The sequence below is a fragment of the Rhipicephalus sanguineus genome, chromosome 3 (assembly GCF_013339695.2).
Source record: "Rhipicephalus sanguineus isolate Rsan-2018 chromosome 3, BIME_Rsan_1.4, whole genome shotgun sequence".
Classification (NCBI taxonomy): Eukaryota; Metazoa; Arthropoda; class Arachnida; order Ixodida; family Ixodidae; genus Rhipicephalus; species Rhipicephalus sanguineus.
In genome coordinates, this window is record NC_051178.1 from 11,345,297 (window position 1) to 11,361,969 (window position 16,673).

At 51.5% G+C, this 16,673-nt stretch overlaps 1 protein-coding gene across 1 annotated transcript; it reads left to right on the forward strand.

Annotated features, from left to right (window-relative positions):
* Positions 1-3,467: 3,467 nt before the first annotated feature.
* On the forward strand, positions 3,468-8,104 carry LOC125757552 (uncharacterized). The gene is made up of 3 exons (XM_049413132.1): positions 3,468-4,231; positions 5,089-5,471; positions 8,009-8,104. The coding sequence occupies exons 1-3, from the start codon at positions 3,472-3,474 to the stop codon at positions 8,102-8,104; spliced, it is 1,239 nt and encodes a 412-aa protein (XP_049269089.1). The 5' UTR covers positions 3,468-3,471.
* The last annotated feature ends 8,569 nt before the right edge of the window (positions 8,105-16,673 follow it).

The window sequence follows — 16,673 nt, forward strand, 5'->3', positions numbered from 1 at the left end:
GCGCACGACGGCCTGGATCAACGACACTGTCGGGCGGGTCTCCTCGTAAGAACGGGCCTGCGGTGCGGATGGGGATGCTGCCTCGATCGCTCGCCTCACAAGGCGCAGGAAGTTTTCGGTACTAGGCGGCGGCTGGAGCTGGGCGTCTTCGCACGACGACGTGCAAGCGGTGTTAGGGAGTCGAACAAATTGCTGCGTGACTCGACGACTCTTCGCTTCTTCAAAGCGTCGGCACTCCCTGATGATCTCGTCGATGGTGGAGCAGTCCTTGTAGACTAGTAAGTGAAATGCGTCATCGGCGATGCCTTTGAGAATGTGGCTGACGTTGTCAGTTTCGGGCATTTGCTTGTCAACTTGCCGGCACAAGGCTAGGACATCTTGGATGTACACCATGTACGGCTCCGTCGAGGTTTGTGCACGGCACGAAAGTTCTTTCTGGGCGGCGCGTTGTCGTGCAATAGGCTTTCCGAAAAGATCTTTCATTTTTTGTTTGCACACATCCCAGCTGGTCAGCTCCTCCTCGTGCGTGTCGAACCACACACTGGCCGTTCCATTAAGGTAGTAACTGATGTTTGCCAGCATCAAAGTGCGATCTCACCGGTTGGTCTTGCTGGCGCGCTCGTAGTCGGCCAGCCACTTTTCGACGTGCACGTTGTCAGTTCCGCAGAAGGTACCAGGGTCTCGGAGGTTGGTCACAACGACGTGGCTGGGTTCAGTTGGCGTAGCGGGGGCAGGATCAACGGGCCTGCCTGTCGACATGATGGATTGCCCAAGGAGACGCCCGCTGGGAAGTTCCGTGGTGTGCTTCGGATGTACCCCGCGCCTCCACCAAAGATGTTACGGGGAGACGAGAGAAGAAGGCTGTATTTACACTATTGACACAATCACAGAGATAGGCGTTGAGTTGAGCTGAATAAGCTTTATTTGCCCAACGGTTGATATTGTGCCCGGGGCTAGGCTGCCAGGGATCCACCATTGCAGGAACATATTTGAGGTCCTCGGCGACGGCTCTGGCCCGCTGGACGGCCCACTCCTGGTCTTCGGGGGCCTCGCTGAGAAGGGCGGTTCGCCATCGCTCAGCAAGGCGCCCCGCTTCAGAGGGTTTTTCAGGTGTCCTCATCCATATTTACCCTTCTCTGTTTTGGCCCAATTGAGAGCGGCTACTATGTAAATGATATTGTTATGTGCCGCTTACCGAGAAGACGAAGAGGAGGAGGACGCGTTCGTTGCTGCTTTCGCTATCTTGGTGGTCACCCCTATCTCCTTGCATTTCGCCGACGCTCGGCGCGCCACACCAGCGGCAACAAATTTTCCGTGGCAGTCGTCAATGACAGGAGAGAACTCCTCTCGGCAGCTTCGGTGAGGACCTCCTTGGTCGATGTAGCAGAACAGGCTGCTGTAGCGCTGGTATTACTGGACACGAAACGCACAACGGTATACACCGACTCCCGAGCGGCCGTTAGGGCGTTGGCATTGGGATCGATAGCCACAGAGTCAGCCAGTATTCCCCACAGCAAATCCCCCTCAGACATTATTCGGAACATAGTTTGGTTTCCCGCTCACATGGGTCCAGACCTACTTTTCCCTTTCCCCATTATAAGCTTCACATATTGCAAGCGAGCACGCTCCGCATGCTCCAGGCGCGGTCTCACCCCTCTAGGAGCATTCTGAGCATGCTTCATCCGGATATTGATCCACTTTGCCCAGATTGTGGTGGATTTTGCTCTTTTTCGAGGCATTTAGCGTGTGATCTGTTTGTTTTCGAGGCATTTACGAGGCATGTAGGATGTCATTCCCGGTCCAATTTATCCAATCACCGGTGTCGTCGCTCCGGTTTTGTCCAGTGCTCAAGAGTGAGGTTGCGCATTACTCATCGAAGCAGGGTGTTCGTGTCTGGCCGTGAAAACGCAATGCGCTCTTCAGTGCCACTGGCTAAGGCCATTTAGCTCTAGCGTCTGCCTCTTCCCTAGCCATTACGCTGCAGTGACACCGGTCCCAATCGTGATCAGTGTAAAGTGCGAGAAACACTTGAGCACATATTTTGCACCTGCCCAGCATACGCATGTGAGCGCCAGAAATTGATTTCCTCTACTGAAGAATTTCATATTAGGCCATTAACTGATGAGGTTGTGACGCCAACAGTGCAACTGCGGGCATAGGAGCAGCCACAGTTTTCCTACAAGCCACTGGACTGGATATGCGGCTATAGCACTGCGCCACCTCGACGGGACTGTACATACTCCCCTCCCTTATTTACCATCGTCATTCATCACTCTTTTAACACGAAAGTGTTCTGTGCCGGGGTCCACCGAGACTACAATGACGTAAATCTGTCACGGATATGCGTAAAAACAGATATAAGAAAAAAAAAACAAAAAGTTCAGCCGACGGGAATCTAAACAGCGCCCTCTCGGCCCGCGACGATAGGCCCCCGGCGCATTACCGACTATGCCATCGGCGCATATGCACGAGGTTACACAAACGCGCCTTATATCATTCGCATATTCTCCTTCGCATGGTGCTGTTTGTTGGCGACGCGAGGTGGTGCCGCCGTCTAGCGTTAGAGTGAAGCACTGCGTCATGACACTAACGAGCGCCGATAGAGAGCGGTTTGGGAACGACGCAGTTAGAGCATTCTTGGAGGCCATGGTTAGAGTGTCGGATGCCAGCGAGGAGCGCTGACCGCGCTAGCGTCAAGGAGACGCCCTAGACGCATTTTGGCTTTCGCTTCGTGTTAGCAGTATTATGTGCTTTTAGCGTGATACGGCTTGTTGTCGGAGTCGTGCAGCTTCCACGTGCACCAACGCCGTTTCTCCGCCGCCCGTTGCTTCGAGTTTGATAGCATCGGCTAATAAAACTGCTGCAATAAGCGCCGTAGAAAGGCACTGATGTCCACGGGCGAATGTCGTGCCTTCGTGGAGTGAGACAGAGGTCAGTTTAACGTAGAACGCCTTGTCACGTTCGCGGCTCAAGCTTGTGGGAACCACGCCCACCGGCTATCGCGAGATAGCGCCACGTGCTGCGCAGACGCGGTGCGCGTGGCCCATCTGCGCGGCTTAAAAGGGGCAGCCTGCGCGCCGCCCAGGGGAGACGTGCCTGGGACGCCAGGAAGGACGGATGCTGCCACCCGCGCTGGCCGATTGCTGCTGCCGCCGATCATGGTCGTCGCCTCGTCGTCTCGTGTGCCTGGACCGACCCCGCCGTATGCAGCGCAGAGTTAAATAAATTGTTGTTGTTGTTTGTTGCGAGTTGAAGCCTCCGTCTTCCTTGCTTTGACTGCGGACGGGACGCAGCAAGCCCAGTACCCACAGTTGGCGCCCAACGTGGTTTTTGCTCCCGCCCGTAGGAATAGCACGGTGGACGTAGGCCCAGTCCCTCGTCTTATTCGTTGTCTCGGTATAGCGCATTCGCGTGTGTGTTCTTTTGTGGCGCGGGTTTTCTTTTTTTCTCTTCATCGCGCAGGCAGACGGAATGCATCTCCGGTCCGGGACGATCTTGCCTACCGGCGGCGCGCAGGATTCTTCGCACGAGCAGGCTGACCAGCTGCTGGCACAGCAGCTGAACACATTTCAGCGTGTCGCTGAGTTGTGCAACACGGTCATGGACCGCATGGGCACTCGCGCCGGCGAACCACAGCTCCTACCGCCGGCCACGCTACCCACGTACACGGGTTACGACGACCCGAAATCAGTGGCTGATTTCCTAGAGGAAATGGACAGGTATGTCAGAGCGACCGGTGCCTCGGAAGCGCACGTGATGGCTCGAATCCTGCCGTTGGCTTTACGGGATGCCGCAGGACGGTGGTGGAGGCTACAAGCGCCTTTCACCACTTGGGCAGAATTTGAACAGCGCTTCCGAGAGGAATTTCTGCCCCCTGGGTACGAGCTGCGAGTCCAGCGTGAGCTCGAACTAAGAACCCAGCATCCGGACGAAAGTTTGCTCGAGTACGTCCGGACGATGCAGGAACTGCATCGCCGAGCAGCACCGACTGCCTCGGAAAGGGACCAAGTAGCTCGGGTCATTCGACAGAGTCATCCCAGATTCAGGCCACTTCTTTATGGGCGCACATTCGAAACCCTTGAGCACCTCGCACGGGAGGCCCGCGGTGTACAAGACGCCCTGTTAGCTGAGAGCACTTACGTGCCACCGCCAGCGCCGCAATCTGCTCTTGAGCCGTCACTGGCTTGGCGCGCCCCCGCAGCCAGTCCCTCATGCGACCCGACGAGCCCAGGCGCATTCACGGCTATCTCCTCCCGCGCCCTGGACCCCTTCGCACATGAGCAAGGGCGGCGCGGGGCCCCTTTGAATACCGTATCAGGGGTAAGCTGTCCCTGGGAGCAAGTGTCCGCGGAGCAGCGTCATAGTGCAGAGCGCTCGCTCCTTACTCGAGCCATACAAGAGCATAGTCGGTCGGACCCCCAGTCCCGATACGCCGGGTTCACAAGTCCTGCGCGAGCCGACTGCGACAGGCGCTCCTGTTATGGGTACTCCGGGAGCCACTCCGCCGAAAGGCGTGATTTGAGTGATAGGTTAACTGGCCAACGCAGACATACGCATGTCGTATGCTACCAGTGCGGTCAAACTGGTCATGTGAGGCGGCAATGCTTTGCGCGCCGTAGCGCTAATGCAGGTTCGGGAAACTGCTTCGGCCGGCGACACTAACCACTGGCGGTGTGTCGCAGCCCACGGCCGTAAATGCCAGGAGCGTGGAAAGCTGTCCAGAGCGTGTAACGGACGAACGTCAAGCTGGTGAGTCAGTCATCGTTCCCTCTGTTTGCCGCGTAACGCAGGCGCAGTCTCCAGAACCAACGATGAAAGTTAAAGCGCTGGGCATTACCGTACCTGCTCTTCTCGATACCGGTTCAGGAATCTCGTTAATCGGTGACGTGTTGCTTGAGAAGTGTGAAGCTAAAAAGATGAAGTTTCGTAACTGAAATGTTCAGTTGCGGATGGCATCAAGCCACGTATCAAACGCTGAAGGTTGTGTTCGCTTACGGATAAGCTTTAATGGAAAAACGAAGCGCCAGCGATTTGTTTGTTTGCCTGGTCTATCAGTGTCAATGCTTCTCGGTCGAGATTTTCTTGCAGACGAGGGGCTCACACTCGACTTTCCTGCAAGAGGCTACCGCCTTCACGGACAGTCCGAGACAACACCCTTTGCGGAGAATATAGACTTCGGGCCTGTACCAAGACACGCGGAAGGCGTGGCAGCCATGCACACCACCCTGCCGTCAGCAGTCATGCAGTCCCTCAGCAACTTCACGGGAACGAACCACCAACGGAAGCAGCTAGAGGCCGTGTTGACACCGTTCTCGGGAATGTTTACGGAACGTCCTGGGAAGACCGACGTCCTAGTACATCGCATCAATACCGGCGACGCCCGACCATGGCGTTGCAACCCGAGACCGTTGAGCCAGCACAAGCGAGCCGTTCTCGATAAAGCCCTGGACGAAATGATCGACACAGGAGCCGTACGACCCTCGGACAGTCCGTGGGCCTTCCCTGTGGTATTGGCCCGAAAGAAAGATGGTACGGCACGTCTTTGTGTGGACTACCGTAGGCTCAACGCAGTCACGGTGAGAGATTCCTACCCTTTGCCAGCAATATCCAGCATAACTTACGCGCTGGGAAACGCAAAGTTCTTCACCACTATCGACTGTTCTCGTGGGTATCTGCAAATCGAGGTTCACCCAGACGATATCCCGAAAACTGCATTCGCATGTCATAGAGGCTTGTTTGAGTTTGTGCGCATGCCCTTTGGTCTTTCCAATAGTCCGAGTTCCTATCAGCGCATGATGGATATGGTTTTGGGTGATGCAAAGTTTAATTATGCACTTTGGTATCTTGATGATGTGACGGTGTTTTCGCGCACGTTTGAAGAGCATCTTGAACACTTGCATACGGTGCTACAGCGCATGTCAGCAGCCGGTCTAACTGTTCATCCCGGAAAACTGCAGCTCGATACTAACAAAATCAACCTTCTGGGGTTTGTTGTCGACAACGGCGTACTAAAACCAAACCCAGATAAACTGAAGGCAATTGCGGATTACCCCCCACCCCGAAATACTAAGAGCTTGCAAAGGTTTCTCGGAATGATTGCTTTTTATCGTGACTTCATTTCGCAGTGCGCAGACATCTCCCGACCACTAACTCAGTTGCTGAAGAAAGGCGCGAAATGGCTCTGGAGCGGTGAGCAACAAGCAGCTTTCGACACGCTTCTGAAAGCAATCACCAGTAACGCCTCCCTTCAGCTGCCAGATCTTAACAAACCTTTTGTGCTACAGACAGACGCCAGCGATTACGGACTTGGCGCAGTACTTTTACAGGAATGCGCAGGTGCTTTGAGGCCTGTTGCTTTCGCAAGCCACACTCTGACGGGTGCGGAACGCAACTACTCGGTAACAGAAAAAGAGTGCCTGGCTATCATTTTCGCATTAAAGAAGTTTGACATGTTTTTGGACGGGGCTCAGTTTGTCATTCAGACTGATCACCAAGCGCTCTCTTGGCTGAAACGATTGCCTAATCCCTCAGGACGATTGGCCCGATGGGCGCTTACCTTGCAGCGCTACGACTATGTCATTGAGTACAAGAAGGGTTGCACTAACACAGTTGCTGACGCACTTTCACGTGCACCTTTGTCTATTGAACCCCAGGTCGAGCCGGAAACAGTGTGTGCGGTTACGAAACCAGCTGTGACAATACAGTCACGTTGGGGTACTTTGGTCACTAAACAGGAGCTTCTTGCAGCACAGCAAGGTGATGGCCTTTGTCGTAAGGTGTCAGAAAAGCTAGCGGCTCGTGATCCAACTGACACCGGAAGCGACGAGGAGACAGACTGCTACATGCTCGGAGAAGGAGGCCTCTTGTTCCGGTACTTTCCTCAGGTTGACGATGGTAGTGTGGAGTCACCGTTTCGAGTTGTCATTCCTCGCAAACTTCGCAAATTGTTCATAAAGTACTACCGTGACAGTGCTTTAGCTGGTCACTCTTCAGGGCAGAAGACTTACGAGAAGCTGTGTCGTACTGTAACGTGGCCAGGGTTGAAACAGGATGTATTACGCTACGCGCGTTCCTGTTCAGTTTGTCAAAAGGCGAAACCACGTGGGGGTTTACCGTTAGGAACAATGCAGTCAGTTGAGAGTACATCGCCATGGCAGATTGTTGCATGTGACGTAATGGGCCCGTTTCCCATGAGTCCGCGGCGAAACCAGTATCTGCTTGTTGTGACTGACCATTTCACGAAATGGGTTGAATTGTTTCCTTTGCGCAAGCTCACTTCGCAGAAAGTATGGGACTGCCTTCTCGAAACCTTCACGAGGTTCGGATTCCCTGCCCAGCTCATCACGGACAACGCGACGTACTTCACCAGCAAGGTGTTCACGGATTCCTGTGACGCCTTGGGAATTCGTCACAAGCGCACGTCTGTGCATCACCCGCAAGCCAACATCACGGAACGGGTAAACCGAAATCTGAAATCTATGCTTGTCGCGCATACTGAGCGTCATAAAGATTGGGATCTGAAACTGGCAAAATAGCGTTCGCAACTAGGACGACAGTTAATCGCTCAACAGGTTTCACTCCTGCTCAACTTAACCTGGGCAAAGAATTGAGCTTTCCGCAGGACAGTGCTTTGACATGTGCAACCGCTTCTTCAAGGCCTTATTCAAAGTTTGCAGGGGACCTGAGACAGAGGCTGACCGACGCGGTACAACAAGCCAGACAGCACCTCGATGTGTCCCGAATGGAACAGGCAGGACAGTATGACAAGCGTCGACGAAACGTTAGCTTTGAGGTTGGGGACCTGGTGTTGAAGCGGACACACCCGCTCAGCGACGCCTCGAAAGGTTTTGCCGCTTCCTTAGCTAACAGGTGGGACGGACCATATAGAATCACCCAGAAATCCAGGCTCTCGTACATGCTGAAAGATTGCTTAACTGCATGCTGAAAGATGCTTAAGCGTGTGGCCCTATTCATGTCTCAGACCTGAAACCATTTTATGCACGGCAAGACTCAGCAGCTGATGAACAAAGATATGCCTCACCAGGGCTTGGCCGCCCAGTCACCCACACCACCAAGCAAGTGGTACAACCTGCGTCCCCGGTGACGGGCAAGAGGGGTTTGCGAAAATGACTCATTCCCTTTACTTGTACTTTTTTCCAGTTCCGTTTTTCCATGAATTTTCGAGGGAGGAGGAAGCATTCATAGGCCTTCCCAAAGTACTTTAATGTCCCGTTCGCCTTGTTATGCGTTGAATGCACATAACTTTGTTCGCGGCGAGAAGGAAATGTTTACTGGTTTTCATTGTCCTCGCTATACTTTAGGGTCCCTGCAGCCGGCCTTTCCGGACCATCCTCCGGTCCCCACCACGTCATTTTGAGGGGGGGGATGTGTGGGAACCACGCCCACCGGCTATCGCGAGATAGCGCCACGTGCTGCGCAGACGCGGTGCGCGTGGCCCATCTGCGCGGCTTAAAAGTGGCAGACTGCGCGCCGCCCAGGGGAGACGTGCCTGGGACGCCAGGAAGGACGGATGCTGCCACCCGCGCTGGCCGATTGCTGCTGCCGCCGATCATGGTCGTCTCCTCGTGTGCCTGGACCGACCCCGCCGTATGCAGCGCAGAGTTAAATAAATTGTTGTTGTTGTTTGTTGCGAGTTGAAGCCTCCGTCTTCCTTGCTTTGACTGCGGACGGGACGCAGCAAGCCCAGTACCCACAAGCTACGAATCTCTGCATCCCGCGTTGCTGAAGCGCAGTTTGGTAGTGTGGTAGTGTGATGTGGTGTGGCAGTTGAACGTAGAACGCCTTCGCGCGTTCGCGGCTCAAGCTACGAATCTCTGCCTCGCGAAATGCTGAAGCGGAGTGCGGTAGTGTGGTAGTGTGCATGAGCACAGGCGTAGGTTACATTATTGCTCGGGAGCACACATCGTGCCATGTCTGTCCTCAATTACCGACGCCTTGAAGAAGTGCACATTGAGTATCAGTGCTTATTATGTGCTTGTCGATGCGATCTTTGCGCGGGGTTCACGATATGCTGTGTCCAGCAATATGTTAACTTCAGCTACCACAACGGCTAAATCATCATCGTGGGCGCAAGTCGCCGCGATGGAATGTGCCACGAGACGTCAACGTGGGTGCATCCACGTCAAACGGTGCCATAGGTGCCAAATACCAATAGACATTGTACAAGCTCTCGTATATCAATGCACAATAAAAATCAACTACATCTGTGAAGATACTTTTCACTTTCGTGTTATGCCGAATCCTATGATGGATAGATCAGCCAAGTTATTTCCGCCCCTTTCCACTCCCCGGTGTAGAATAGCAGGCTAGAGCCGACCTCTCTAGTTATCGCCCAGGCCGACCTCGCTGCCTTTCTGTAAATAAACCACTCTCTCTCTCTCCTTCAACGTCTGATTCTGGCTGCACAGCATCGTAAACAGGTGCTCCTGAATAACGAAGCGTTCGCAATAGATGTGCTCACACGTTTTTGTCCGCATGAACGTACCTCTTGGTTCTCTTCAGCGCCGCTATGACTGCCTTTTCCCAGGTGCCAAACGTTCAGAATACTACTTTACAAAACTGCGCAATAGGCGCGTGGACACCGTCGCTGTCAAACCAATTAGGCCGACTCCCACTGTCAACGCCTCCAACTCAACGATTCGCCAAGTGACCGTTACCAGGTGGTAGCCATGGTAGGAATGGGCGGACATATGTTGCACATTTTACTTTTATTGCGATAGCAATTATATGAACAGTCTCGACGGGTTTTTGCCGTCGCCGTCATGTCCCTCCCGTATGAAGTCCAAATTGATAAGATCCCCCGCGCATAGTATGTTCTAGCGCGGGTAAAAGCGCGCGAGCGGGGGCGACCAACGCGGAGATCAAACGAGCCGGCCCATTTCCGTCGCTCGGAGGGTGCATGCGATAACATCACCCCGCTCGGGAGGCCTGCCGTCGAAGCAAACAGGAAACACCCCGGCCGTCTTTAACGACAATGAAAAGACGCGAGGTTTTGGGGAGGTTTGGTTGTCGCGCAAGAAGCCACTTTGAACTTTGAATCTAGGGCCGCGGTCGCGATCACTGGCGCGCGCGCGCTAACTTGACAGCCATCACAGAGGGAGACTCGTTACCCTTCTACGTGCTGCGCTCTCAACGCGAAATGACTATGCGTAGAGCATCTCTCCCTAGAGCGGCCGTATTTACTTACACGAGCATTTTGTAGTTACGCAAGATCGGACACAAAAGAGTTAGCTGTCAGCCTCACTTCGTATAACGCTACAATTTGATGCTATCGCATTCATTGCTTCGCCCTTGCCGTGGAACTGTGACTTATTTCTGGCGTGTCGCCTGTTAGATATGAGCTGTTAGGAGACGCGGACAAAAAGTATTTCAGCGAGTGAGTAGGCAGAGCGAAGTGACTTTTGCTGATGCTAGAAACAGAGCCCCAGTTTTCTTAACTGTTCTTGGTAAATTTATACGTGAGTGTGACTGCAAAATAGTAAGTCGCTAAGAAGCGAACGCGTGATCTAGTAGATTACAAGCTATACTGACAAGCGAAAACGGTCTGAAAGTTAGAAATGTGTGGCGATTGTATGAATGCGCTCTATGTGCTTTTCTTTCTTCTTGTCCGCGCTCTCTGCACTTTACCTTGCTTCACACCTAACCGTTCTCGCCGTTAAATCCCGGTCACAGAGTAAATAATAAATACGCAGACATGTAAACGCATCCGCTTTTTTTTGTACCGTAAGTGGCACCACGAGTGATCCAGTGTGTCGTATTGATGCCATCACCTTTGAGTAACGGCTCGTTGCGCACATAAGGACGGTCTGCTCACCTCGTACTCCGATCCCGGTCCCAGCAGGAACGGTAGACGGAAAGGCACAAGCGAAAAATAAAGCGGACGCCCGGGCTCAGGATATGGCGCTTCACTGCTGCAGGGCACCAAACTGCGCCATGAGCAAAGGAAGATGAAAGCACCCTGATATATACTCACGGTGAACTGGACAACGCTGAAAGTAATCATGTTTATCGGGCTACATCATTGCAGCCGGAACGTTCACACATAATTGCTGTTGATAATAGGAATTCCATGTCCGAAAAGCGCTGCCTTAAAGGGGCCCTTCAACACTTTTGAAGCACCTATTTTTTATGTGTGCTTTGCGTAGACCGATCTCTGGGATAACTTTAGCATAGGTCGAAGCACCGATTTCAAATGATGTAGTATGTTAACCCTTTCAGTCACGAATTATGATGCACTGTCTGCAAATGCATGAAATTTGCATGGCATGATTTCAAGGCACTCAGTATTACATTCCAAGAAATAAAATGAAGGAATGTGTTGTTTTGTGTGAGTTACAGCAATTAATGTTAATTAGCGTGTAAAAAGTATCTAATTATTCTGCGATCAGTAAGCTTCAATGCTTGCATAAACGGAATCAACTATTAGGCCCAAGATGCATGCACAGTTTGTTTTTTGGTTGTATGCTTTTCGAGCGAAGAAAGAAAGTACTCTTGACGTCGGTCCTGTAACGTCGCACGACGAACGATCGTCGAACATGGTAGTGTCTCTAGCAAAGTAATCATCTGCAGCAATAAGCAGCATAATGAAGTTAAATAACCGCCAGTTGTCCACTCAGGAAACCTGCACGAATGTTAAGTTTCAGGCCATTTGAAGGAACACGAGGTGCGTGATGCGACTCCGAAGTTGATGCGTACAATTGTACACACCGTGACTGAAAGGGTTCATCACGCAATAAAGTCACTATATCGCTGCCGACCGTACCAGCGCGTAGTGGCGCTCGCCAGAACTATTGCGGGCGGAAATGACGACGCAGCGCGCCAGCCTATGATTCGGTAAGTGGAACGTTAGAAGCGATCGTGGCGTGGAATCACATTTGAGATTACTATTCGGTTTCTTTTTTCTCTTCTGTGCTTTTTCAATGAACTCTAAATACACGCCGTCGCAATAAAAAAAAATTGGCCGCGTATCTGCGTGCTTCGCTGCAAATGTCGTGTAAAGACGATAGAAGAGGCGCTGTGTGAGATATGGGCGCCATCTGGCAATACGTCGGGAAACATGAGTGCTGTGTTGCGTGCTGGTAGTCCCCGCGCAGCAGCAGGCGAAGACCGGCGGTGACCAACGCGACCGGTGGGGACGCCAACCAGCCCGAACACGCGGTTTGGCGCGAAGCGCTGAAGCATAAGAAACGTCCGCACTCAACGAGTACTCTCCACACACTCTTTTATTTACACGTCGCCTGGGTGAAACAGGAATGCCAGAGCGGCGCCCACAACCGGCAGCCTGAAGGCCGCCCACAACGCTGCTTTTTCATTTTTTAAATATTTTTTTCACCTTCTTGGCCTTCTCAAATCTAAAGTTTTTCAACACCAACCCATGGAATTCGTACAGTGTAATACAAAACCGAAACCGAAACACAACAATGAGCTCGTGTGGAGGGCACGGAGGAAGGCAAATTTCAGCGCAGCTTAAGAAACGTGGGTCCTTAAAATTACGTATGTATGCATTTTCTATTAAAGGAACACGCCATCTGATATTTACCTAATGATGTTGCACCTCAGATATGCATGATATTTACTTTTTGATCGACAACGTTCACAAGTATGAACAGCCATACCAGTTCAAGAAGGCTGGCCCTTGGGCAAGTGGTTCAACTTTGGCCGAGTGGCTGAATCGAGGGACGTGCCGACAAACAGAAAGACAGACAGAAAGACAGACCAAAATTTCTCCGTTTAAGTATCCCAATAAAGACTATCGTCTTTAAAAAGATCACTACAACTACAAAGCACCACAGAGGCGGTGGCTGCCACTTCCCCTCTGGTTTTACAGCGAAAGCTGTTATGAGATCATTTCACCGGCCGTTTTTGGTGCCGTAGTTGTCGGCCGCCGCCGGTGTCCGTAACCAGTATCGCTCGAAATAAGAAAAAAAATGAATAATGAAAAAAATTCCAGAATGGAACGAGGTTCGAACCTGGGCCCTCTGCGTGGGAGCCCAGTATTCAACCTCTGAGCCATGCCGGTGCTTGGAACTGCTTTGCAAAAAGGTCCTATACAAGCTTCATGTCGGGAAGGAACCACGTTAGCATATGCAATATAGCGTGGTAGAAGAGTAAAATAAGCACCAAGCGTCGCACAAAGAGAATTCTGTAACCAGGAATCAAACAATGCGAATTGCGCAACGAGTAGGTTGTTGACTGCTTCTAACCCATTACAAAGGGCTCTGCCATAATTCTTCACCGTCATCAGGCACAGCATCAACAAAGTGCGCATAATGCCTTACAGGCGTTTAGCAGGTACCACGGCTCTCTGTAGAATAACGAAAAATGGCACAGTGCCTGCTGCCCTACTTCTCAAAAATTACAATAATTTATAGCGTAGTGGGTTCCTCGCAAGTGCACTTGTATTGGTTGCCAAAGAAGCCCATAAGCGTATAGTCCATTTCCTCGGTGTCTCAGTAAGATTAGAATGATTTATAGCGTAGTGGGTTCCTCGGAAGTGCACTTGTATTGGTTGCCAAGGAAGCCCATAAGCGCATGATCCATTTCCTCGGGGTCTCAGTAAAATTACAATGATTTATAGCGTAGTGGGTTCTTTGCAAGTGCACTTGTATTAGTTGCCAAGGAAGTCCATAAGCGCATGATCCATTTCCTCGGGGTCTCAGTAAAGTTCTTCGTCCCCCCCCCCCCGTCAACGTATGTTATACAGCATGACGGGAGAGGGAAATAGCGACCGGGCGTCACTGAATGCAAATTACATAACTGGTGGGCCGTTTAAAGCTTCCCAACCATTACGAAGGCCTGAGCCATACTTCTTCATCGTCATCAGTCGTCGCCTCAACAAATTGCACATAATGCCTTACAGGCCTGTAGCTGGTGCCTCGATCTCCGCCGAATGACGAATAATGGCTTAGTAGGTGCTTCCCAACTTCACAAAAATTGTGATTTATGTCGTAGTGGGTACTTTTCTAGTGTACTTGTATTGTAGCTCCAAGAGAGCTTACAACGGACTCTAGAAACGCCGCTCTTCCAGCTTTCGCTGTGCCTGTGCTGCGGTTTCAGCGCAGGCCTGGCGTTTTCTATTGCCTCCGCGGATCAGATCTGCATACAAAACGCTTCTCTCTCTTCCCCCTCTTTTTGCTTCTGTAGGCTTGCGAGCAGCCTCTTTCACAAGTGCGGTACGCTCTTGATTGTCGCTGAAGGGGTGAAAGTGATCCTCTTCGTTGTAGTACATTATTGTAGTTCTTCGTTGTAGTCTTCTCAGAATGAGAGAAGCGAATGACATGGAATGTCGTTGTAAGGAACAGAAGACAAATCCTTTCTTTTCTGTAAGGAGCAGAAGACAAAGCAGTAGCGCCCGCTCAAATTCGGACAAGTCAGACGTGAAGCACCACATTAGTTTGGCAACGACGTCAACAATACCTTAGACAAGCAAAAATGGTGTGCAAGGTTCCCCTACGGATTTCACAGCAAAGCAATAAACGCTACATATGCATTCCTATGATACAGGCGTCCTGTCAGGTTATCGTCTGTGGTTACAGTGTTGGCTCCGCTTTCATAGAAGGCTAATAAGCATTACATTTGCAGTCATATGATTCAGCGAGCTATATTCAAGCGCTGCTCAAACCCGGAGGAATACGCTAACGAAGCTCACATATGATTTTCACATCAAAGCACCGTAAAGTGCAGTTTGTTTCGATAATAATGACGTATGTGCTCTAACGTCTGCGCTGATTACGTCGGACCATAAGTTACCCTTCGAACGCCAGTGTTGTCGACCTGCCTGCTAAGCCCATGATGTGCACACAACTAGAACAACTACAAGAAAGTCACAGTTTCGCCGCAAGGGCGAAACTGTGAGCTCTGAAATCAAGCGGAATGGGAAGGCGAAATGGGAGCGGAATCGAAGCGCTTCACAAACTTAACTGCACCTCGGCAACGGGTGCTACCGCGTCAAGAACCGCATGCTCAGGAACCCTGACGATCACTCGGTCACTTTCCTGACCAATTTATTTAACAAACGTTGGAAGAACGGCTCGTATCCACAAGAGTGGAAATATGCCACCGTCATACTGATACCCGAACCCGGTAAGAAGTGCACTACAGAAAATCCTAAACCGATTTCACTCACTTCGTATGTCAGCAAAATTTTCGAACATGTCATAAACGATAGGGTCTCTAAGCACATAAAGCGCAACGAACTCTTCCCACACAACATGGTGAGCTTTCGCCCCCACTTATCAACACAAGACGCCATGATTCTCCTCAAATCGCAGGTCATCGATGCCTCTACTAGAGATCCCAGTAATTTCGGCTCTAGCTCTGAAAAAAGGCGTTCGATGTCACACTTCATCATCACACCCTCGAAGCAATCTCTGAGATTGCTCTCGGTAGGAGTTTCTTTGACTTCTTTAGGCCGTTCCTGTCAGACAGAACCGCTATCATCAGGTTAGGGGAGATGGAATCAGCCAAGTTCCATCTAGGCAACATAGGCAACCCGCAAGGGGCAGTGATTTCGCCCCTTCTATTTAACACCGGTATGACCGCTCTCGCGAGAGAGCTACATAACGACAGCGACATCGGCTCCGCCATCTATGCCTATGACATTACCATTTGGTCCCGGGATGTCCCGGTGGGTCACACCGAGACTACACTCCGAGAAGCCGAGCATACGGTCGAGAAACACCTTTCTCGTATGAAACTCATCCTATCTGACAGGAAGTCCGAGCTCCTAGTCTACCGACCCAACCGCATGGGTGAGTAGCAACCGCAGAGAACGACATACACTTGTTCACAAAGAACGGCGCGGTAATCCCCCACAAAGGCACCATACGCACGCTAGGCATGCTCATCTCGGAGAACGGCAGGAATGCAGCTACGATACACAAGCTGCAGCAGCACACCGCTGCCATCGTTCGGCTTATTCAAAGAATCACAGGTAGAAAAAGCGGCACCAAGGAGGACAACCTCCTCCGGCCCTTCCATACCTTCCTTTTAAGTCATATTAATTACGTCGCCACCATGCACGCCTGGAGCGCTGCCGAAAAGGCCAAAGTAGCAGTGCTTATTAGACAGACTGTCAAAAAGGTTTTAGGGCTCCCTTCTAGAACGATGTACCTCAAGACTCGAGGCTTGGGCGTACACAATAATTTCAACGAATTAATAGAAGCGCAGCGCACTGCCCACATTTCCAAGCTTTTGTGCACTGGCGCGGGCTAAGCGATTCTAGCAAAGTAGGCGTCACCTCTCCCCTGACTAAGAAGAGAGCAGTTCCACTTCCAGACACCGTAAGGTCGGCAATCATGGTTCACCCAGAATAACAGAGAGCTGAGCTAGTTGGTACGTATTCATTCTAAAAAGAGACAGGGCGTGCAAACACGGACACAAGAAAGAGATCAGGACACCACAAACGCCGTCACCTTAACAGTTATCTTCCACGTAGACCGCCACGCGTGCCGGATTGATAGGTTCGCCGGCTGCATGGGCATGCGCAGATAAGTTTTCGTGCCTTCTTTCTTTTCAGCCGTTGTGCGTCTCTTCAGTTGTTAGTCGGCGTTTGTGGTGTCCTGATCTCTTTCTTGTGTCCGTGTTTGCACGCCCTGTCTCTTTTTAGAATGGTTCACCCACTTTCACGAAATGTGCACGGCAGAAGGAAAGCG